General features: G+C 38.5%; 1 protein-coding gene across 5 annotated transcripts in view; it reads left to right on the top strand.

Annotated features, from left to right (window-relative positions):
• MTA3 (metastasis associated 1 family member 3) overlaps positions 1–25,621 on the top strand; it is a 161,597-nt gene that overhangs the window by 124,845 nt on the left and 11,131 nt on the right. For 3 of the 5 annotated variants that reach the window (XM_069493926.1, XM_069493928.1, XM_069493927.1), the window contains 5 exons: positions 330–451; positions 3,444–3,595; positions 5,035–5,257; positions 12,918–13,004; positions 15,955–16,101. In XM_069493926.1, the coding sequence (XP_069350027.1) occupies positions 330–451; positions 3,444–3,595; positions 5,035–5,257; positions 12,918–13,004; positions 15,955–16,101 (731 nt within the window). Of the gene's footprint in view, positions 1–326; positions 452–3,443; positions 3,596–5,034; positions 5,373–12,917; positions 13,005–15,954; positions 16,102–25,621 lie in introns of those variants that run through there. The other 2 variants (XM_069493925.1, XM_069493929.1) reach the window with 2 other exon arrangements.

Below are 25,621 nucleotides of genomic sequence, written 5' to 3'. Positions count from 1 at the left end.
GTGATAAAGTTTAATAACGTGTCTCCTTCAAAAGTGTCAGAGGGTGTACTAAGGAAATTGTATTTGGACAGAGAAGAGATACAGCTATATTTATTTTGTGAGTATCAGGCATAAGAGATTGGGTTTTACATAGCCTTGTTTTATAAAGATGAATGTGGTTTGGGCTCACTTTAACACCTTGGTTTTACCAGTTTATTTCTTCTTCAACAAGCATTTTTAAATGTTTATGTTTAGTTAAGATAAATTACTTCAGTAATGAGATATAGAGCTTTTTGCCTTATTTTACAAATCGTGTTTTATCACTTCACTTTACATTTCATTGAAAGCAGCAAACCAAATCCCAACCAAATATCCACCAGCAATGGCAAGCCTGGTGCTGTGAATGGAGCCGTGGGGGCCACGTTCCAGCCACAGAATCCCCTTTTAGGGCGAGCCTGTGAGAGCTGCTATGGTAAGTTTCCTCCAGCAGGACTTTATTTTCTCCTTCTGGGCCTGTCGAAGTCAGTTAAACACAGGGAACTGTTCTGGCACTGTGGTGGGAGTTGTTGAGCAGCTTCTGGGAGGTGCGTGAGGTCAGCACAGTACACCGCAGAGGGCAGAGTGTCTCCTTAGTGTGAGTGGACGCCCACCCTTCCGTACCTTCTGCTTGGAGCAAAGGAGCCATCACTGAATACTTACGTCCCACACACTAAAGCTGGGCATTGGGTTCATTTGATTTGCTTCTGTGGTTTGGTGTGTATTCCATAGCAGTGTTTGCTAAACTGTGTTCAGAGTCACATTAGTTTTACGCAAACCAGGGTCCCATGATACGTACCAAATCCCCTTTTGGAGTGTCTCAGTATACTTTGGCAAATTAAAGCTCCAGATAATTCTGTAGGAAAGACCTACCTGTGGATCAACAGCTATTTGTGCTCTTAGACCATGTTCCTTCGGGGCACCAGTTTGGGAGGTACAGTTCTATGATATTTGCTTTTGGCCTCAGGGCCCCAGTGTATTTATCTATGCTGGCAGTATTATATTTGCCCTGGGTGTCAGATGGGGTTGGTGGGATGAACTGTTAGGTAGTTGATATACTTTATATGTTTATTTAAAATCTCAAGTAAGAGTATACTCTCTTAATGGGGCTTTGGTGACCGTATCACTTGTGTTTCCTGCCAGTCAAGGTGGCCTGGGGTGGGAGAGGGAAGGAAACTATTTATATTGGAAATCTACTTGGTGCTGAATTTGGCTCTTAGCAGCTGTTTGTGGGATGTGGCCTCCTGACTTCAGGACACAGAGATAGGCTTTGCAGCTCTGCTCCATACTCCACAATAGGCTTCAGCATTAGAAAAGGCTGTAAAGGCCGGGCGCAGTGGCTCACGCCTGTAATCCTAGCACTCTGGAAGGCCGAGGCGGGAGGATCATTTGAGCTCAGGAGTTCGAGACCAGCCTGAGCAAGAGCAAGACCCCATCTCTACTGAAAATAGAAAGAAATTATATGGATAGCTAAAAATATGTACAGAAAAAATTAGCTGGGCATGGTGGCACATGCCTGTAGTCCCAGCTGCTCGGGAGGCTAAGGCAGGAGGATGGCTTGAGCCCAGGAGTTTGAGGTTGCTGTGAGCTAGGCTGATGTCACGGCACTCTAGCCCGGACAACAGAGTGAGACTCTTTCTCAAAAAAAAAAAAAAAAAAGAAAGAAAGAAAGAAAAGAAAAGGCTGTAAAAACCAAAACATAGTTGTCTCTCCTGATCTCAAGGAAAGTATGAGCCAGAAATTGCAGACTTCATGTAAATGGTACATGGGGAATTTGTCCAACCATTTTCTACATCATAGGAGCACAAAGGGAAATAATTTGTGAAAAATTAGATTATTTTGGTCAAGATTTTAGATGGATAGCCTCATAAATGCCTTTAAAGTGGAAATTCTTGGATTTTGAAGTTCATGTATATGTAAATGAAAATAAAAAGAATCCTGCATCCAAATGGTAGTGGCTTAATCTGTCTTATTTTTGATGTACAAACCGCTTTCATACTCACATATATTCCTTTAGATAATTATTCTGTCATTTTTATGCATGTATGATAATTTAGCTATTTTAATTTTACAATATTTATTTTAGATCCATGTATTACTAAATAATCTTCATCACAAAATATATCTTAATATAGTATACATATAAGATTTTTATAGTAAGATAGATTTTGGTGTTTTCTATTTATCAAATGATACTTTTTAATTGAATTTGAATTATTTAAGGAGAAAGGCATTCACTGACTAATTACTAAAATGATATATCATGGTTAGTTTGAGTAAAAATGTGTATTTTAATATAAATAATTTTATATTCAGAGTTTAAAATAGATCCATGGCTTGGTATTTAGAATTCTTAAAATTTGTGTTTATGAAAAACAGCTTGACTTGTTTTATTATTTGTTTTAAATCATAAGGGGAAAGGTTTTTAGGTTTCTACTTGCAAGAAATCTTCCAGAAATAACACATGATGGGTATACAATATTATTCCCAATAAACTAAAAGGCATCGTGGATATAATGGTCACTTGTTTTCAACTTTGTGAAGTGTTAGTTGACACCTTGATGCACTGTTTGAACATTTTGATCTGGTGAAGGTAACTTCAGATCAGAGGAAGAATATTTTAAGGCAAATTTAGAGAATTATAATAATTTTTATGTACCTCATTAACTTAATATTTCAACATCATTGTGTTCTGTCTTAAACTTTGGATCCATCATGGGTATCCTTTAAATGTCATATGTCAGTAGTTTCAACTGCAAAACAAAAACTAACACAAGCTTTCAGTGCTCAGCCAAAGAGTGTTAAATCAACAGAGTTCTGCATCTTAAGCATGTGATATCAGCTCCACATGCTCACTTGATATGGATTGATAGTCTTAGAAGATATTATGTTTTTAAAGAGAGATATTAAAATAAAGGAATGAAAACAGAAACCTGTTTTTATTAGATTCCTGACTCTATCAGTGGGGCCCCTCTGAACACCTTAAATAAACCCTGGGGAGAGGGGGATATTTTGAACCGTAAGTTTGGAAACCTGGATTTAGATTTTAAACATTAATAATAGTAGTAATATACTTCTGAGAACTTATTTCAAGAAATGTATATATCATAATAAAGAGTAATTTTAATTAACAAAGAACTTCGCAGCAGTGCAATACATAATATAGGATGCTTCACCTAATAGCTTCTCTTAACAGGTAGATGCCACAGGTATTCAATATATAATAGAAATAAATGGTTTAGTGAATTCTGAGTATTGAAAAATGCATATATATATATACTATCATGTTTGGCTTATAAGCTGGGGAGAGAAAAATAACATTGTGAACTAAAGATGGCTTTGGAATATATTTTAAATATTTGATTACATTGATGTTACAAATTACATAGAATTCTTTTTTTTTTTCTTATTTTTTCTTCCATCTTTAGCTACACAGTCGCACCAGTGGTATTCTTGGGGCCCACCTAATATGCAGTGTAGATTATGTGCAATTTGTTGGCTTTATTGGAAAAAATATGGAGGCCTGAAAATGCCCACCCAGTCAGAAGAAGAGAAGTTATCTCCTAGCCCTACTACAGAGGTACATGAGCAGTAGTCTTTTTAGTGTTGAGAAATGTCATGTTTTTCAATGGCTGGATTATTCCTTGGAAATAGAAATACAGTAAAGGATAATTTAAAAATGAACAAAGCTGTCTTTATAGCTAAACATAGTAACACAGTATTCAGGGCTGGTGCGGAGAAAGGAGCAGGGAGAAATCAAAGTTTTTTAGGTATTCAAGAATACTGGTTTTGTGAGATCACTCAGACAAAAGAACAAATGATATGGGAGGTTTAGCACAAGTAGAGAGCTTACAAATTAAATGTTTGTTTTAATTGCTTTTGAAAACAATTTGTAACCTTTACATACTATTGAAAATGTGTCTTATTATGTGTAAAGTAATAAATAAAAAGTGAGCGTTTTTTCTCCCCCTGGCTATTGTGGAGGGACAAGAAATTATGGACCCAATCTTGAGGTGAACAGCAGTTAAATATGATTTTGGTGAACTCCTCATAGATTGAAGATGTCAAGCACCTGTGTCTACCAGAAGGCGACTATTTTTCAGTGCTGGATCTCCAAACTTCTAAATATTAAAAAAACAAACAACAACAAAACCAAAAACAAATTAACCCCCTTGGCAGTTTTTTAACTACTATGACTGTGATTTTGGATTCTTATACAAAAGTAGAGTATTATACCCTCTGGCCTCCAGATACCTTCTTTATCTCTCTCTCTCTCTCTTTCTCTCTTTAATTTCAAAATATTAAGGGGGTAAAAATATTTTAGGTTACATGAATCACTTTTGTAATGCTTGAGTTCCAGCTATGGGTGTGCCTGTCACCCAAATAGTGTTCCTTGTACCCGTTAGGTAGGGTTTTGTCCCTTCTCCTCCCTCCTCCCTCCTGGCTGATTTCCACTGAATTTTACTTCCCTCTGTGCACACGTATGCTCATGGGTTAGTTCCAGTTCAATGGCGAATACATGTGGTGTTTGTTTCTCCATTCTTGAGATATTCCACTTAGGAGAGTGGTCTCCAGTTCCATCCAGATTGTAAGAAAAGGTATTAAAGGTTAAAGTTATGGCTGAATAGTACTCCATGTTATACATATACCACATTTTTATTAATCCACTTGTGAATTGATGGGCACTTTGGTTGATTCCACATCTTTTGCAATTGTGAATTGTGCTGCAGTAAACATTTGAGTGCGGGTGTCTTTCTGATGAAAAGTCTTCTTTTCCTTTGGGTAGATAGCCAATGGTGGGATTGCTGGATTGTAGGTCTACTTTCAGTTTCCTTCTCTACTCCTCACTTCCTTCCCCCAAAGTTCACACTTTGTAATTCTCTCTTTTAGGGATAGGGTACTAAGTTATAGATGCTTCGGTGGAAGATTTAAAATTATATTTTTCTTTGAGCACAATGCAAATAGTAATATATTTGGCAAGTTCTATTCTTTAAGTTTTGGTTGTTTCTGATTTTGCAGGACCCCCGTGTTAGAAGTCATGTCTCCCGCCAGGCCATGCAGGGGATGCCAGTCCGAAACACCGGGAGTCCAAAGTCTGCAGTGAAGACCCGCCAAGCTTTCTTCCTTCATACCACATATTTCACAAAATTTGCTCGTCAGGTCTGCAAAAACACCCTCCGGCTGCGGCAGGCAGCAAGACGGCCGTTTGTTGCTATTAATTATGCTGCCATTAGGGCAGAATGTAAGATGCTTTTAAATTCTTAACCGTATATGTTGTGCTTCTGACCATTTTCACTCTTTTCCTCTCTCTCTCTCTCACTCTCTCTTTCTTTTTTTGTTTGTTTGCAATAAACATAAGTTCTGTGTACAGCCTTTTATTTGGTTTATTTTTTTTAACATTGTTTTTGTCTGCTGCCATTTGTATCATGCCAACCTGAAAGAAAAAAAAAAAGAAAGAAACATTGAGACCTCTGTAATCTTTACCAGAGAATAGTGCTCAGCAAAAGATTGGTGGGAAGTGAGCCTATCCAGTGGGGTTTTGTGATGGAATTGCCTAAAGAGCCCTTATTGAAGCACTTTTACCTATTAGGGAGTGCCACAATATAACTCCTAACGATGGTGTTACTATGATGAAACTCCGTAATTGAGACAGCACAGTCTAGTCTTATTTGCATTCATTAGTTTTAAATAAATTTGCCAATTTACACTAATTAGAAATTGTATGTCTTTATAAACCTCTCATTTTCCCATAAACCTTTTACAGTTGCCATACAACATTATGGAAATTCACAGTGCCTCATAAAAAATGCTGTATTTAGTAGAAGGCTTAGCAAATTATAAATAAATTTTAAAGTCATCTTTGGGTGAATTTTTGAAAGTACACATTTTGTTTTTTTAAAAGCTAGCATTAAATTTATGGTTGAACAGTTTATTTGTCCAGTTTGGTTTCCATTTCATAATGTCTCATATATATTACCACATAACATTTACATGACTTATTACTCTTATTTTCAACACATTCAGTCTTGCTTATGTCTCATACAAATTATTTTTTGTCAGAACGAAGGTCATATGTAGCAATGAATTGTGGATTGTTCTGTTATTACCATTTGTCTGAAAAAGTGTCCATGATTTGTTTGTTAGCTCTAGAGTCACATTCCTGGCTAGCATGTTAGAGCAGTGCAACTTTTTTTCCCTAAGCAATGAGAATACTTGCTGTGTGGCTTAGCAGATTGGAAATCTTAAAGACATTCGTATGCTTTTTCTTTATCTGTGAGATAAGAAATCTCTTATGAGATGTTCCACTATGATTTAAAGACGGTGTCTATAAAGGAGTGATGACTGAAAAAACATTTTTTGTTCTTAATGATAATTTTTAGCAGACTAGTTGAAAGGCTTTAAAACTTCTAGGTAAAAGCTCAATAATAGGAAGAAAAGTGCCTTGTAAAGGGAATGGAAATTGGTAGCAGTGTTAGAGTTCCATGGGGGGAGGGAAATTAGCTACATTAGATTCATGTATATTTGAGAATTTAGTCTTATATATAAGTTTTGTACTAGCATTTCTGAGTTCATGGACTTATGCTATCATTTTCTTACTCATTTTAAGGTAAATAAATTCTTCCAAACTATCCAGCTGATTTAAAACACATACACCTATATATAATTTCTTAAGTAAAAAGAATAATAAAACAGTTGAGAAGGAAAGTGAATGAAATTCTTCCATTAAAATTGGCTGAGATCCAGTGTCATCTTTGCATCCATTCCTGTGAGTGGAAAAGAAACCATCACCAACCTAATTGGCTCCTGAGGAAGCTTATGTTTCCTGTTAATTTTCAGTTAATTAGCACATCTTTTTATTTTGATTATTCAGTGAAGTGGATTTTTCTGTCACCTCATTCTAATTTTTCTCCCCTCAATTGAAGGTCCATACTGCTAAAAGGATCAAGATAAAATTAAATATATTATAAGCATATACATTAAATAATGATAGAAGCAGTCACTTGTAAGATTCAGAGCATACATTATTTTGTTTTATTTTGTATTTACCTTCATCAATCATTGAATTTTACATACAGAATCAGATTCTTTTTTTTTTTTTTTTTTTTTGAGACAGAGTCTCACTCTGTTGCCCAGGCTAGAGTGAGTGCCGTGGCATCAGCCTAGCTCACAGCAACCTCAAACTCCTGAGCTCAAGGGATCCTCCTGTCTCAGCCTCCCGAATAGCTGGGACTACAGGCATGCACCACCATGCCCGGCTAATATTTTTTATATATATTTTTAGCTGTCCATATAATTTCTTTCTATTTTTAGTAGAGATGGGGTCTCGCTCTTGCTCAGGCTGGTCTCGAACTCCTGAGCTCAAACGATCCACCCACCTCGGCCTCCCAGAGTGCTAGGATTACAGGCGTGAGCCACCGCGCCCGGCCCAGAATCAGATTCTTAAGATAATTTTACCTTGAGTTTTAAAACGACAGTATTTCAGCAGCCATCTACTCAAGTTATTTTTTTCAGACAAGCAACTAATGAATTCTTAACTAGCATCTAATTGATTTTTGCATCATCTCCCTTTTTATATGTACCTTGTTACAACCTCTTCTGCAGATCCCTTGATCTTGGCTTGTTAGTGAGATTAAGTGTTAATAACCTGGTGTCTATGGGCAACCATGTCTGTGGTCCACTGGGAGCGTATAGGTCTATTTTCAGTAAGCTTTCCCTGATTTTTCAATAGCAGTGTTAACCCCCACCTCCACCCCCCAAAACGTTAAGAATCACTATGATGCAGTGTGAATGTACTTTCAGGTCAGAAGTTTGTAATTCTAAAAATATTGATGGATCAAGTATTCTAATTGGTACATTTTAGAATAATATATCATTATGTTGGGAAAGGAAAGACTTGTTTCCCTGTGAGTTGAGAGTTAGAAGCACTGTAGAAGTTGACCCCTTCTGTGGCTTCCGACCTCAGCAGCACCATCCCAACCAGTGACATAGTCTAAGTTTATGGGATGACAGACTGTGTCAGAGTGAAGAAGTGGAGAGCTAGGGAGATAAACTGTCAAGTTGATGGGGAGAGCATAATTCTGAGTTCTTGACTTACAAGGTAATCCCATGTAGAGGAAATTGGTTTTAGTTACAGCTCTACTCTGACCCTTATTCTCATTGAGAAACCTGTGTCGAGGCATATAGTATGGCAAAAGGGGGAATCTTTACATATGCATAAAATATCTCAAAGAATATGTAAGAAGTAGTAACATCTCTGGGAAGGGAAACTGGGAGGCTGAGGGTGGGAAGGAGATTTACCACTGTTCATCCTTTTAAAACGTTTCAATTTGAACCATGGGACTACATTTCCTATTTTAAAAAATTATTTAAAAACTGAAACATATGGTATGACCCACATGTGTTTAAGAATATGTACATGTAAGATATATGTAGGAAAAAATGATTTCTTAAAACTAATTTCCCCAAATACCCAAATATTTTAATAATAAACCTTTATATGTGAATATGTAAGTCCATGCCAAAAGTTGCTAACATTAGTTAAATGCCTGAGCCAGTTCTACCATGTAGATAGTGCTTAAAAATGGATTGGTTAAAAAAAGAAAAAAAAAAAAAAAACAGATTGGTAGACCAAAACGTAGAACGTTGCATAAAGAAAAGTACTATGTTCTTTACAAGATTTGTGGCCCAGCAGCAAGGCTGCAAGACAACATCAAGTTTAGACATCCTGGATCTTCTCCTTGGTGCCCTAAGAACACTATGATGGGATAACGGTGTTCCTTCTTTGTTATTGCCAGCAGACATTATTTCCAAATCGCCCAGGTGACTTCTCAAAGATCTACAAAATCATCCAAATACCTGATGAGCACAAGATTATCAGAATTTGAGATTCAGGATCCTCATAGGTTAAATAGAAGTAGATGTATTAGCAGCATTCCATAGATGAAACTATTTTAGTATATGTGCTGCCGAAGCGAGCACATAGATGAAACTAAAGTGCATAGAAAAGTAGATCCAAATGATTTGCCTTCCATCTTGGCAGCTTGCATAGATAGTTGAGTGGTTTGAGTTGATGACATGTGAGACTTGAATGGCAGCAGTATTTGCCAGTGTGAAGTTATTTGGGAGGCACCTGGAGGTATTTTTCTGTATGTTAATTCGACTTGGGAAGTATCCAAGACTCCATTTCATGAGAAATTTGTTTTATATTTCGTGAGAGTTTCCAGAGATTTCTTAGAAAAGTTACTATTAGTAATAGCATAAGCTTTTCTGAAATTTTAAGCTCTAAACATTAGGAGAGAACAGTTTGTGTTTGCTTCTTTTGGTGTTTTTGGTAGAGAGTTTATTTTTAATAAAAATTTGTTTTTGAATGGATACTTTAAATTTTTCTATAGGTACAAAAGCAGTTACAAAGTTCACCACCTTTCCCATTCCTGATTTAGCCTCTTCAGAGGTAACCATTATCAACATTGTCTTAAGTATCCAAAGGTATTCTGTGCATCTAGAAGAATCTAAGTAGGTGTATTCTTTGTTTTTATACAAATGTTAACATACTGTCTATACAGACAGGTGTCTATACTGTTCTGCATCTTTTTGTTACTTATGCCAGTACATTGAGAGCTACCTCGTTTTTTTGTCAGCTGCTTCATAATCTATTTTTGTACCATAATTGAACCAGTTTCCTATTAAAAGTTTTTAAGTTGTTTCCAATCATTTTCTATTACAAATAATGTTGCAACAGATATCCAGATAACATTGTAAGGAATGTGTCTTACAAGATAGATCTCTAAAAGTCTGGGTCAAGGAGCATGCAGTTTGAATTTTGATAGTCATTACTCAGTTGCCCTCAGAAAAACTCCAGATTACTCTCCCACCCACCATGTCTAGAGAATGCTATTTCTCTAGAACCTTGCCAACAGTATTATCCATCTTTGAAACCCTTGACTGATTGACAAGTGACCTTAAAGTTTTATTAGCTTGCATTTCTCATTTTGAATGCATGTATTTGAAAGCCGTTTTTATTTACTTTTCTGTCAACTGTTTTTGCCCCTGACCTATTTTGTTAGAAGTCTTACTGACTTGTGGGAACTTTTTATATTTTAACAAAGTTAGCTCTTGAACTGTGATATGTGATGCAAATATTTCCCCCTTTCTGTCTTTAACTTTGTTTATTATATATTTGCCAAGCAGATTTAAAAAAAAAAACATAGCTGAATTTATCTAAAAAATTTTTATGGCACCTAGGTTTTGTGTCTTGTTTAGAAATCCCTTTACAGTTCTATGAAGGAATTCTACTGATGGTTTTATTTTGACAGGGATCTTAAAAGCCCATGTAAGATGTTTTTGTGAATATAAATTCAATGTGTATATTTTGCAGTGTTTCTATTTCACTTCCAAAACACTGCAGGAAAATAGCCATGAGTTGCAATAAAGTATTAATAACAGCGTTTTTCCAGGTTTACCTCAAGGAGATATAGGTTATTCTCTAGGAAGCTAAAGAAATGTGCCTGGTGCCCAGTCTTGCCACTCAAGTGAGGTTCTCCCTCTGGGCAGATTTTGATTCCTTCTGGGTTCTTTGGGTATTTCTTGGGTTACTTTCTTTATCTGTGCATTTCAAATACATACCTCTCTGTTTAAGTATAGTTAGGTAAGTAATTTGGAAACAAAGACTGACAGCTGCCACCACTGTTTGGTTTTGGCCTTGAGTGCCAACTTGGATTCCTTCTGGCCGACTCAAGTGTGGGCTAGATAATCCGGTTATGATCATTCCTTCAGGGCAGACTGTATTTCTCCTACTGAATAGCTGCAACTTTTCTTACGTTAAACAGTGACCAGGTAGCTTAGCACCTTCCTTCTATTTCTTCATAGTTGAGACTGATCATTCTTGCCACCAGCTACTTTCTTCAAAATGTAATAAGGATGAGTGAAACATGGATCCTTCTAAAGAGCTTTGATCTCCCTCTCAGAGGTGCTCTGTGATGTAACTTGTCAGTTGGAGCATCACATAATTAATCCTACTAGTTTAATGAGAAATTAGAAACAAATTAATATAGTTTAAAATGAAATAGCTTTGGCTATTGTGCTGATGACTCCTTTGATGGATGAGTTGATTGTTGCCAAGGTGATGGTAATATGCGTTGATGTCTATCGATTGCAGCCCTATCGGCAGGGCAGTTCTCCTTTGGACCTTACAGACTGGAATGAAGAGCAAAGTTAATCTTATTACTAGTAATACAGTGATTGCTTTTGTCCAAGACATTGAGGAAATAACCAAGATGATTCATTCAAGCTTTATTTTATTAATAGAGAAGAAAGAAAATTTTCTCTTTATCCCAAATATAATTTGAATTTCAGGTGAATTAGAAATATTAGCAAGAAATTATGTAGTATTAACTCTCATGATTTGACATGTGTTTGATCCTTGCAGGGTTTGGTTTGGGTAACTTCCTGATGTTTATTTAGATTACTCCTCCGAAATATATTTCCTACATTTCTGCCTGTATCTTTACTACTATTCAAATACAGGTGAAAAGGTTCATGGCTTAGTACTTTATTTTTCCCATAGGAATCAAAAGTATACGAGAGGAGAAGTTGGATCATTTATAGTTGCCAGTGGTTACATCATAATTAGCCAGTGCTTATTATTGAATATTCAGATCTCTGATGTTTGAGGCTTTTTGCAGTGTTTTGTCTATTTTAATGTGTTTTAAAAAGTTTTCTTGGTGAAAGAGATGGCTAGAGCTCATGAAAAAGTCAATTTTTATTTTAAATTATTTGAGGTTCCAGAGTGAATTGTACATTTTAACACTAAAAGTGCAAAAAATTCCTGTGGATGTCAAAGAAAATTTCTTGTGTGTATACCTAGAAATGTGGTATCAGTTTACAAAAGGAAAAATTCTCTAGTAGAACAGAAAATCTGTAGGACATTTCTGTTAAATATTTGAAGGCATGAACATACTAGAATCATACCATCTAAAGCTACTCTGTTAAGCTTTATGACAATATCTGTGAATTTTTAAAAAAGGTTTCAATATATAATTTGTTTTGTCCCATCAGACTCCTGTTTTTATAACTTAACTCTTTGTTATGAGAAACAGCCACATTACCCACCTACTCTTCCATCCTAATAACAGCTAATTATACCACACACAGTATGGTATAATTGTATAATTACATACAATTGGTGTATTGTATGCTTTATTTTCCTCTACGCGAAATGTCATGATAGAGTATGAGTGTGATGAAAACTTTTCTGAGCTAATATCCATTCTCACAGTATCTTACTATTCTGACTGATGGATGAAATACTCTGCACACAGGTAATCTTTTAACCTCAGTGCTGATGATACCCTAGTAGGATATCAGGGATGGAAGACCAGTGATAAAACCAAATGGCCCACTATTACCCTTGTGAGGCTCTCATCTAACAGAATTGAGTTTCACCAAGATAGGTGAAGACTTCGCAGTGGGTACCTCCTCTGTCTAGAGCAGGGATGGCCAAGTGTGTAGCCTTTATTAGCTGCTGTTTTTCTTCAATGTCAGATTAATCTTACATTAGGACTGATTCCACCTTGTACTTTATGGGCATTGAAATGCCATAGCTAGAAAGGAAGCACATTAATTTCAGTTTTCAGGTGGGCGCACACAGAAAGCATGAATGTGTAGAGCACATGTTAGCTATACCCACGTGGGCTTTAAAGTGAGTGTTCTCCATGTAAATCTCTCATTGAGCATTTGGGAACCAGAAATAGAAGCAGTTTTCTCAAACCCCAAAGGAAATTGTGTGGGAATCTGGTGGCTATTTCGCACTGTTTTCCACTTGCACCTTTTATTTCTGCAGTGTGTGTAGTCTAGGTAGAGAAATCTGCCTCATTGGTTGTCTCCATGTTTCTTTCTCTCCTCAGATGCAGACAGACATGCTGAGCTATCTGGAAGTCCACTGAAAAGCAAAAGCACTAGGAAACCTTTGGCATGTATCATTGGGTATTTAGGTGGGTATTTTCTAATAGAGAAAAAACTCAAAGAACAATTTCTGAATATCATAGATATTTGGCCATTCTAAATGGACATATCTAAACTAAATTCAAACCTTTCAAATACCTGAAATTGGATGCCTTCAAATATATAGTCAGTTTATTTTGTTTTAGAAACTTTTGTTACCAACACACAGTTATGGTATATGTTTACTTTTTCCAAAAAAAAATCATTGAATAAAAATGTATATTCATGGAAATTAATACAGATTAAGTAAAAAGGGGAAAATAAAAAGCATTCAATTATTCCTTTGGATGAACAGTCTTAATATTATTCTTTAAATCTTTCCACTATTTCTAACACATTTCACCCATCCTTTTAAATAGAGAATTGGTTATTTACTTTAAAAAAAAAATGAGATTAAACTGATTTTTAATCTATGTTAAGAATATTTATAGTTTTGGTATACTTAAGGATACTTGGAAACGGAAGTCTTTGTATTGCTTTCCGGTTCTTACCATGCTATCTAACTGAGATATCTCCAAAGGCAATGATTCCATTTACGTGTTGAATTTTCACAATTAAGAATAGTGTAAGGCCAGGCGTGGTGGCTCACTCCTGTAATCCTAGTACTCTGGGAGGCAGAGGCAGGAGGATCACTTGAGCTCAGGAGTTTGAGACCAGCCTGAGCAAAAGCGAGACCTCTTCTCTACAAAAAATAGAAAAAATTAGGTGGGCATGGTGGCACATGCCTGTAGTCCCAGGTATTTGGGAAGCTGAGGAAGGATTGCTTGAGCCCAGGAGTTTGAGGTTGCAGTGAGCAGTGATGACACCATTGCACTCGAGCCCGGGAGACAGAGGGAGACTCTGTGCCCCCTCCCAAAAAGAGAATAGTATAAAAAATTACTAGGCAATAATCATAACTGCTTTTTTTAAAAAAAAGTTTTAAAATGAATAACTTACAAAATAATGGTTCTTCATATACCTGAAGCAAGAATGGCTTGTTTTCCTGCTTCTAATATTTCTTTTTCATTTTCTCAGTAAAGTGAGATATGTACTCAGAGTTGCTTTGTCAGAAAGATTTATAATGATGAAGTGTTCAGACTTCAGACATCCAATCTTTTAAAAATCAAAGTGTAGCCTTGAATTTGGTATATTGTCTGGTCCTTATCAGAGTGTCCTAGGAGTGAGAAGCTCAAAGCTCCCTCTTTGTTGTCTCTGCCACCTTATTTCTCATTTTGTTCCTCAGGGGCTAAAGAGTTGCTTTGGGATCCCCTGAAAATATTACATGGTTTTTGTAGGCATGACCTAGGTCACGGTGGCAATGTCCTTGAAGATAGCTATCTGTATTTCTTTGTAGGACTGACTCTTGTAAATCCCTTCCTACCTTGCAAGAGAAAGCTTCTGATCATAAAAAATAGAATATAACATTGCCTATTAGTCAGCCTTTCCATGGATAATTGTGTGTTCCTTCTGTGGGCAAATTGGTCTCTACACCCACTAGATAAGCCCGAAACTGTGCTGTCCTTACTAGCTGAACCACATCCCTACACAGCTTATTTCTGAGTATTTCTATATGTTCAAGATGCTGTGTTAAGTGATTTGGGGAACAACAAGGTGAATAAGAACCTTCACCTCAAAAATCTTAGTCTGGTGGGGAAAGTATACAAGTAAGAACAGTAAAACAAAGGATTAGATCCTATCAAAGAATTACAGGTAATATGCATTGGGCACTTGGAGGAAGGAATAATTATTTCTGTTGAGTGTTAGGGCAGACTGCTTGAAGAAAGTAATAGTTAATCTCAGCCTTGAAGGACTTGTAGGATTTGAATAGATGGAAAAATAGGAAAAGAGTATTTTCTTCCAGAGTGAGGCCAAGAGAACCAGATGAACAAAGGCTTCAGTGAGTCCAAAGACCTGAATGCAGGTTGTCTGATCTGGATGGAGCATAGGGTATGGAGGTTGTAACAAAAAACAAGGTTGACAAACCTTCAATGCCATGTTGGGGGAAAAAAATAACACTTTTGGGAGTAGTATTTAAGCCATGTATAAATTCTGGCAAGTGTAGGATTTTGACCAGAGCAAGAGGTAGTAATTCTAACAATCCCAGTGGCTGTTGTTAAATTTCAGTAAATAAGGCTGATGTCTCACCCTCAGCTTGGGCGGAGGGGTGATTAGTCAAGAGTGGCTTGCATGTAGTTGGCATGCTCGTTAAACTGGTTAAGCTTTGGAGAAAAGATTGCCTAGTATTAGTAATAGACTGAGGTTCTTAAATCCAGTTCCTCCAATTTTGCAATTTCTGTCCATCTACAATAAGTGTAAGTGGTTCTGGGCTACAAGGCGGACAACAATATACTTCACTTAAACACACATATACTACAGACACATTGCAGTTTTGTGATATATCCTTGGTAAAAGTGTTTCTTCTACCTCTTAACTATTGTATTTGGACTTTGGTTTCAGATTTCATCTTTTTCAAAATGTTCTAGGCTGGGAGTAATTGACCCTGGTCCCATACCCCATTTGCAGAGCCAGAGAAGGAATCCTGTTTTTCAGAAAGCTCACACACCAGACATCCTGCCTGGTTTGACAGAGCACAGAGGTGTTTTTTCCTGAGGCTGCCTCCCAGATAACCTTTTGATTTCTAACATCTTGAAGAGTCAGATGCCTTATTCCCTTAGTAAATCTCGTGTTGTAAGTGACCTTCTGAAGTGGCTTTTTTTTCTTATATTCACAACCTGGGGCTCAGAGCTCCAGCCAGCAGGGGAAGAACCAGCTTACTTGATGAGCACAGCCATGGCAACAACAGCACTTGAAGCTGATTCATTATGCAAGTCTGTAGCTGGCTCATAAGGAACTGACTCTCAGCTCATTAAGAGATAAGATGTGTGCTTATTAGCCAATGTAAGTGCACACAGAGATTTTTAATGTCATATTCTGAGTTGAGAAACCTTTCTTCCCCGTCAGAGATCCATCCTGCGAAGAAACCTAATGTAATTCGATCTGCACCAAGCCTGCAAACGCCAACTACCAAGCGGATGCTGACCACCCCGAATCACACGTCTCTGAGCATTCTGGGGAAAAGAAACTACAGTCATCACAATGGTCTGGATGGTATGTAAGCCCAGGAATTCCGGAGGCTGTACTGTGCTGCGTGTGTCTGCCACGTCCAAGAGTGTATTACAAACAGGTTCTACTCCATGATTCCTCTAAATGTGTGGCAGGGGAATAAGGGAGAACACTTCCACTTGCCACATTTTGCCAGGGGATATTTCTCCATCTCATCAGGACATACTTTTTGCTCACATCTCCTACTAGGAGGCTGTTTGGAGATGAGGTCTGTATTTAGCAGGTTGCTTCTGCTGGGTGATAATGTTCTTGCTGTAATGCACACTTACTGTTCATTTAAGTTTTCTTGAGCAGAAATGATTATTTTGCCTTATATCTGAGACATCAGTGTTCTCTGGAGGCTCTTCAACGTTCTGTGGATCATTCTGAATTTGGCATTTGTCCCCTACTTCTTCCACCTTATACATTTTTTTAATTGCTCAAGAGTACTACAAGGCAATAAAGGAATTGCCTGGGTGATGTCCTAAATACAGAAATAATAATTTGTTTGAAATGGAAAAACAGAAATATCACCTCGTATCCAAAGTACTTCTCTTGGGCTCAGCCATATAATGCCTCTTCAGGTGAGATTGAATTATCTTCCCATTTGGACTATAAACACAACCATAATAAATCATCCAGACAGTATGTATTGTTCATTTCACTAGTCCTGGAGTTTAAAGCTGTCTTTATTGTTTCAGTGTTGGCATTTATTTATGAATAAAGCTCTCTCCAGGCTTGTCATGCCTTATGGAACTCTTAAATTCTTTCAGTGACAGTAAATTATTTATAATGATCCCCTAGAGCAAGGATGCCAAGTAGACCTTCTAATAATAATTTCTCATGGTCATTTTCCTTCAGTATGACTTTTTTGATGGTCATAATCCTGTCAAAAATGAGGAAAAAATTGAGGGTGAGTACAGTTTGCATTTAAAAGGTATCAATGTGTTATAGCTATGGTTTTCAAGAATTTAGCTACACAGCAGTCTTGCAGAAACACTTTCTTGCTAATGAGAACATTGGCCATCCTTGCTGTAATATGCCTGATGTCTAGACAGCAGAAGACCAAGGAAGAATTGTGTGAGATTGATTTCTTTCCAGCTTTTCCTTGCCCACAGCTTGGATTCAGGCTTAAATGGAACCTGGAATGTTTCTTTTCCATCTTATCACTTCTCCCTGACATTTCTAGGCATATAGTCCTGCTACAGAAAGCATAAAGTAAGTTCTGTTTCATTTTATGTGTGTGTGTGTACACACACACACGCACACACACACACTACAAACATATACAAACACACATGTATGCATACATATATATAACATATCTATTTTTTCTTTATGGTAAAAAGACTGTCATTGTGACTGATGTTGGAATAGCAGCTTTCTGGTATCTTCTTCCCCTCACACCCTGTGGTCATTCTTGGCCCTGCATTATAGCTTCTGTTGCTTTTTCCTCAATATCAGAGATACTGGTTTCCTTGGAATTTCTTTAAAATGCCACCTTGTAGTGTTCTCTCTCTAGGGCTGGTTTTCCCCATTTCCCTCTGGGTGAACGGTGCTGCAAAATCATTGCTTCTCTGCTCTGAACAAGAGGAATGGACAGGGCACACAAGGACATGAATCCTTGGTTTGATACAGATGGAAACCTTCAGCCTTTTTTGGGAAAGACACGCATTTCATCTTCTGAAGAAACCTAGCTGCTGAAACACTTCTTTCTTCAAGACCCATTTGTCTTTGCTCTCCTGTCATGGTATGGAGAGAAAGACTAATGACATGTGCCTGGCACTGTGCTAACTCCCTTACTGTGTTATCTTATTTAATTCACGTGACAGGAAGTTCTGGGAGGTCAGGGAATTTGTTTTGCATACCATTGCGTCTCTATGCCTAGCACTACCTGGCACTTAGTAGGTGCTCAATATATGTTAATTGTATAAATGGAAATGATTGGGAAAAACGAGACCCAGAGAGGTGAATTAAATTTTCCAAAGTTACCAGGCACTGCATGGATGGATTGGGATTCCCACTCAGATGTGACTGATTTCAGAATCTGTTCGTTTAACCACTGTTATAAATTAAGTTGTGGCTCTCAAACATGCTGTATTAAGTTCCATCAGCGAAGTAGAAACTACACAAGTTATTTTAACAGCTAATTTAATGTAGGAAGTCAATATGACAGATACTGGAGGACAGAAGAGGTAAAGAGGGAACGTGGGAGGGGCACAGGAAACAGCCAGCACCCCTAGGGTTGGGAGAGCACAAGCAAGAAGTTGGGGTTATCACAACCTAGAAGCTCAGGGAGGGCCTGCAGGAGCCGGAGCCCAGCCTTGCGGAGAAGGCCCTGTGCCGCCCGCGGAGGCATCTCTCAGGAGGTGTGATACGGCAGGTTCCGGGACTAACTACCGCTCCTGGCTGGGGGTGGCGCTGACAGGAACCGGAAGGAGCAGATACCCCCTCCCTCCTCAGCCCCGCGGGCTCCCTCTAGTGACCTCTTCTGGCGTAACAGGGACCTACGGCGAAGGAGGAATGGATTGCAGAGTCCCACCCAGCCCCAGTGTCAGGAAGCGGAGTTTGGATGGGTGAGTGTGAGCTGAGAAACAGAAGGTGCCCACATTCTTGTATTGCTGATGGAGCTTTTCCTTGGGATAGTGGGCCTATTTCTTATTTCCTCAGGATATAGGATCCTGACTTATCCGAGTTTCCAAGATGAACTCAAAGTCCTGGGAAAAATGTTTGGATGATAGTTTTTGTGGGGTAGTTACTACCATCACGTACTGAAACAGAGAGAAACAAACTCATGGGAAAGCCTTGTCCTGTGTGACCCAGTAATAAAATCAATTAGCATTGCTACTTAATTAACAGCATGTCAGACAGATGAGCACACCAAACAGGATATTGATGGGCAGAACTAATTTAACTGGAAGCAAAACCTGGTTCTACTGAAATGTTTAGGTCTTCGGCCTTAGGGCTTCCTGTCACCTTCAGTGGCTGGCCTCCTCCACTCACCCTCCACCTTTGGATTGCAGGTTCTTGATGATGAGAAAGAGTGTCTGGATTTCTACTAGCAGAAAGAATTTCGCCTTGCTTTTTTTTTTTTTTTATTTTTTTTAATGATAGACAATTTCTTATTGCCTCTCTGAAAGTCACTGTCTTTTACCTGTCCGTAGGGAAGGCCCTTTAAAAGCCCTGGTATGGACTGGGGGCAGGGGGTCAGCACTCTGTGTGCTCTGTTAGATATCCCCATGGTCACACACAGACTTTGTGACCATGCTAATGGACCTTAAACTCCAAGGGTAAAGATGAAATCTGCATACATAAGACGCCTCAGTGCAAGGAGTCAGCAATGATAGGAAGAAAGAAGGTTCAAAATTACCTGCGCAGTGCCTTGTCAGTCTCCCTACACTTCAGTCTTTTTCCTTAGGCTGTTGGTCTGGCAGCGTGCCATATGCCATTATAGTGGTTTCCAAATCCTGTCTCCTCCATTTCTTCCACTGCTGACATTTTTATTGCCAGCAAATCAAGTACCTACCATGTTCAGCCTACTTGGTTAATTTCAAGTTGCTGTGAGTAAGGAAGGCCCTGGGGTCACTAGGGATAGAAGAGCCATTGTTGGAAAACTTTTCCATGTCTGAGAGCCCAAAAGAGAGGGCAGCAGGGGAGATAGAATTTGTCTGTTCCATGGGGGAAAAAAGGACATCTGAGTGTTTGAAGTCAGATGGGATTAATTGCTTATTTCTTTGATTACTTCTTGTGTGAACTTGGGTGAATCACGTGGTTTCTTTGCACCAGTTTTCTCCTCTACAAATCTGTAAAGTACAGATTGCATTTGCCTTACAGAATTGATATAATGATTAAAATATTTCATGGACTTTATTTCACTTAATCTTCAAACACTTTATGAGGTAAGTGTTATAACCTGCATTTTATTAATAGTAACAAAAAAATCAAAGCTCAGAGAGGTTAAGGGATTTGCCCACAGTCACAGCTAGGAAGTAGTAGAAATGGGATTTAAACTCCAAATCTAGGCCAGACTCGGTGGCTCATGACTGTAATCCTAGCGCTCTGGGAAGCTGAGGCAAGAGGATTGCTTGAACCCAGGAGTTTGAGGTTGCTGTGAGCTAGGCTGACCCCATGGTATTCTCACCCAGGTGACAGAGCAAGACTCTGTCTCAAAAAAAAAAAAAAAACTTCCAAATCTAGTGTTTTTTTCCACCAAGTGAATAAGGACCCAGATTGATTGTTGAGTGTGGTATATACAGGCATACCTCAGAGATATTGCAGATTTGGTTCCAGCCCACCGCAATAATGTGAGTCACATGAATTTTTTTGGTTTCCCAGTGCAGACAAAAATTATGTTTGCACTATACTGTAGTCTAGTAAGTGTGCAGTAGCATTATGTCTAAAAAACAATGTACATACCTTACATTAACTTTAAAATTCTTTGTTGCTTAAAAATGCTAATGATCATCTGAGCCTTCAGTGAGTTGTTGTAATCTTTTTGCTGATGGAGGGTCTTGCCTCAATGTTGGTGGCTGCTGACTGATCAGGGTGATGGTTGATGAAGGTTGAGGAGATTGTGGCAATTTCTTAAAATAAGACAACAATGAAGATTGCTGCATCAGTAGACTCTTTCTTTTATAAAAGATTTCTCTGTAGCATGGCGATGCTGTTTGATAGCATTTTACCCACAGTAGAACTTCTTTCAAAATTGGAGTTACTCCTCTCTGTTGCTGCTTTATCAACTAAGTTGATGTAATATTTAAAATCCTTTGTTGTCATTTAACAACATTCACAGCATCAGCAATCTACCGGAAGTAGATTCCATGTCAAGAAACCACTTTCTGGCCGGGCGCCGGTGGCTCACGCCTGTAATCCTAGCACTCTGGGAGGCCGAGGCGGGTGGATCGCTCAAGGTCAGGAGTTCGAGACCAGCCTGAGCGAGACCCCGTCTCTACTAAAAATAGAAAGACATTATATGGACAACTAAAAATCTATATAGAAAAAAATTAGCCGGGCATGGTGGCGCATGCCTGTAGTCCCAGCTACTCGGGAGGCTGAGGCAGTAGGATCGCTTAAGCCGAGGAGTCTGAGGTTGCTGTGAGCTAAGCTGACGCCACGGCACTCACTCTAGCCTGGGCAACAAAGTGAGACTCTGTCTCAACAAAAAAAAAAAAAAAAAAAGAAACCACTTTCTTTGCACATCCATGAGAAGGACCTCATCCATTCAAGCTTTATCATGAGATTGCAGCAATTCAGTCAGATCTTCAGACTCTACTTGTAATTCTAGTTCTCTTGCTATTTTCACCACATCTTTAGTTACTTCCTCCATTGCAGTCTTCAACCCCTTATAGTCATCTGTGAGATTTGGAATTTTTCTTCCAAACTTCTGTTAATATTAATATTTTGACCTCCTCCTATGAATTACAAATGTTCTTAATGACATTTAGAATGGTGAATCCTTTCCAGAAGATTTTCAATTTACTTTGCCCATATCCATCAGAGAAATCACTTTCTATGGCAGCTATAGTCTTATGAAATGTATTTCTTGTCATTTTTACAGACAGGATTTCATTCTGTCTCCCAAGCTAGAACTCCTGGGCTCAAGTGATCCTCCCACCTCAGCCTCCTGAGTAGCTGAGACTACAGGTGCATGCCAGCACCATGCCCAGCTAATTTTTAAATTTTTTCTAGAGATAGTATTTTTAAATTTAAAAATATTTAAATTTTTTCTAGAGATAGTATTTCACTATGTTGCCCAGGCTGATCTCGAACTATTGGTCTAAGGTTATCTTCCTATCTTGGCCTTCCAAAAGTCTGAGATTACAGACGTGAGCCACTGCACCCAGCTACAAAATGTATTTCTTAATAATAAGACTTGAAAGTCAAAATTACTCCTTAATCCATGGACTACACAATGGATGTTGTGTTAGCAGGCATGAAAACAACATTAATCTCCTCGTACACCTCCATCAGAGCTCTTGGGTGACCAGGTACAAAACAAGCAGTAATGTTTTGAAAGGAATCTTTTATTCTGAGCAATAGATTTCAACAGTGGGCTTAAAATATTCAGTAAACCATGTTGTAAACAGATGTACTATCATCCAGGCTTTGTTGTTCCATTTATAAAGCACAGGCAGAATAGATATAGCATAATTCTTAAGGGCCCTAGGATTTTCAGGATGGTTAAATGGCTATTGGTTTCAACTTAAAGTTACCAGCTGCATTAACCTCTAACAAAGGAGTCAGCCTGTCCTTTGAAGATCTGAAGCCAGACGTTGACTTGTCCTCCCAGCTATGAAAGTTCTAGATGGCCTCTTCTTCCATGATAAAGCTGTTTTGTCTACACTGAAAATCTGTTGTTATATGTAGCCACCTTCATCAGTGATCTTAACTAGATCTTCTGGATAACTTGCTATAGCTTCTATATCAGCACTTGCTGCTTCACCTTGCACTTTTATGCTTTGGTGATAGCTTCTTTCCTCAAACCTCATGAACCAACCTCTGCTAACTTCAAACTTCATCTGCAGCTCACTCACCCCTCTCAGCCTTCATAGAATTGAAGGGTGTCAGGGCCTTGCTCTGGATTAGGCTTTGACTAAAGGGAATGTTGTAGCTGGTTTGATCTTCTATCCAGACCCCTAAGACATTCTTCCCATCAGCAGTAAGGCTGTTTCACTTTCTTATCATTTGTGTATTCACTGGAGTAGCACTTTTAATTTCCTTCAAGAGCTTTTCCTTTGCATTCACAACTTGGTTGTTTGGCACAGAAGGCCCAGCTTTAAGCCCATCTCAGCTTTTAACATGCATTCCTCACTAAGCTTCGTCATTTCTAGCTTTTGATTTAAAGTGAGAGATGTGCAACTCTTCCTTTCACTTGAACACTTAGAAACCATTGTAGAGTTATTAATTGGACTAACTTCAATATTGTCGTGTCTCGGGGAATAGGGAGGCCCCAGGCGAGGGAGAGGTAGGGGAACAGCTGGTGGGTGGAGCAGTCAGAACACACATAACATTTATCGATTAAGTTTGCCATCTTATATAGGTGTGGTCTGTGGCCCCAAAACAATTACAATAGTAACATCAAAGATCACTGATTACAGATCACCATGACAGATGTAATAGTAATGAAAAATTTGAAATATAATGAGAATTACCAAAATGTGACACAGAGACATGAAGTGAGCACATGCTGTTGGAAAGATGGCACCAGTAGACTTGCTTGACACAGACGTGCCACAGGCCTTCAATTTATTAAAAAAAACAGTATCTGTGAAACAGAATAAAGTGAAGTGCAATAAAATGAGGTACACCTGTACACGGGAGGCATTTATGTTTTCTGTGTATAGGAGATGGTTGTATGTTTGCAAATGTATAGAGAAATATAGTGGGTATTTCTCTTTGCTCAGACTATGAACTACAAGTCATCATTTTTTTTTTTTTTTTTTTGTTGAGACAGAGTCTCACTTTGTTGCCCAGGCTAGAGTGAGTGCCGTGGCGTCAGCTTAGCTCACAGCAACCTCAAACTCCTGGGCTCAAGCGATCCTACTGCCTCAGCCTCCCGAGTAGCTGGGACTACAGGCATGCGCCACTATGCCCGGCTAATTTTTTCTGTATAGATTTTTAGGTGTCCATATAATGTCTTTCTATTTTTAGTAGAGACGGGGTCTCGCTCAGGCTGGTCTCGAACTCCTGACCTTGAGCAATCCACCCGCCTCGGCCTCCCAGAGTGCTAGGATTACAGGCGTGAGCCACCGCGCCTGGCCAAGTCATCATTTTCTAATAAAAGCTCTTTACTTCCATTTCCTACCTGTGTAAAGCTCATCTGCTTGTATCATACCCCCTCCTTTTTCTGGAAGTTGGGGCATAGGAGACATATTAGTGTTGGGGGGGAAAGGGAAAAAAAGAAAGAAGAGAAAATTCATAGAATCACCTAAAGGTGATTAAATGTGTTTAAATCAAATTATATACTATTTCCAGCATAGTCTCTGAGTCATAGTAGGTATTCATTAAGTGTTTGGAGTGGAGATTCTATCTCCACCTTAAAGAATAGTTTCTATTAAAGTTTTATTTGGACAGTTGCTATGATAACAACCTAAGTCATATGTGAATTGTATTTGAATAAAATGTCAGTACCCTCCTTATATTTATTTATTACCTAAAAATATGATTCTCAAAAAATGACTCATAGATTTCTTTGAGAGTAAGTGGGCATGCTCCAATGTATATTTGTACATTAGAGGGGCCCAGTATCTATAAAGAGAGATTGCCCTTGATCAAGTTATGTTGAGGAGCATTAAAGATAGGAAATTAGGTTTATAGAGAGGGCTCAAGTAGCTTCCTGTAGGTTCCTGTAATTAGAGGCCCTACAGCAGAGGAGATGGAACATCATAATCTTGAGACAGTGGAATCTTTTTCAGAATGAAGGCTGAATCAGAAAACCTTCCAGGGAGGGAGGGGCAGCTGGTTGTATGGTCAGTCAGAAAATCTTCATTCCACTGCACAGGGACAAGGTGATTGCCTGCTATCTCTCAGTCTTTACCAAATGGGGACTTTGAGAAAAACTTCTGCTTGTGAAGTGATATAGACCATCAGCCGGACGTGCTCTTAACCTTTTTCCAAGATGACATGGCTTTTGTTCCAAGGGTACTGAAACAGGACTCAGTGTGTCAGGGAAACCAAAGCAACAGGCTCGGAAGAGAGGTGAGTTTTCAGTGGGATAGTCAGGGCGTCTGAGCCAGGGAAGTGATGAATTATACAGTAAAGCCGTTTTTAATCTGCTCTCCTCTGACTTATTTCCCCCAGGGCATGTGAGTCCACTGTAGATCTAGTTATTTTTCTTATTTATCTTCTGCATTGAGTAGTATCATTTTTCTAACTCTCCCATGAAGAGGGTATCTAATGTGGATGCCTCTGTAAGTACAATATTATGATCTGGGGTGTGCAGATTGTCCATTTGATGACTTGTTTCTGAAATCACTGATTCAGCAATTCCAACTGTTGGTATCACACCCCGGGAAATGGGTGGTGGCGAGAGCCATCGTACCACTGAGCAAGCTCTGAGAATGCATCTGCTGTCTTCACAAAGTCCAACAAAAATAGACTGCCAGGGACAGCTGTTGGCAGTTCTAAGCATGCTTAGGCCCAGGCTGCCTTCTGTCACAAGTTTTATGCCATTTCAAAAGACTACAGTTTTTTTTTTGATCTTTTAAAACATTGTTTATTGAAGAACATCAAGTGTCCCTAGACTCATCTCTGGTCTCCTTGTGTCAAGGTATAAGATCATAATCTGGTATATTTGGAAAACCTTTGAGGTTTTAAAAAATTATTTTATAAAGGATTATGGCCCCAGGGTTTATTGAATGTGAAGCAATAAAGCAGAGTATCTTGTGTATTAATATCGAGAGGGTTTCAGGACTATTGAAGCATTGTGTGCGGGCAGTGGATATTCTCTCAGGCTGTGGAGCCATGGGGGTAGGGATCGTAGAGGAAGACAGACCCATGCTCATTAGGCATGAGTAGTTAACTACTT

This window comes from Eulemur rufifrons, chromosome 19 (genome assembly GCF_041146395.1).
Source record: "Eulemur rufifrons isolate Redbay chromosome 19, OSU_ERuf_1, whole genome shotgun sequence".
Taxonomy (NCBI): Eukaryota; Metazoa; Chordata; class Mammalia; order Primates; family Lemuridae; genus Eulemur; species Eulemur rufifrons.
Note: the sequence above shows the minus strand (reverse complement) of the source record. Positions and strands in the feature narration are given on the sequence as shown.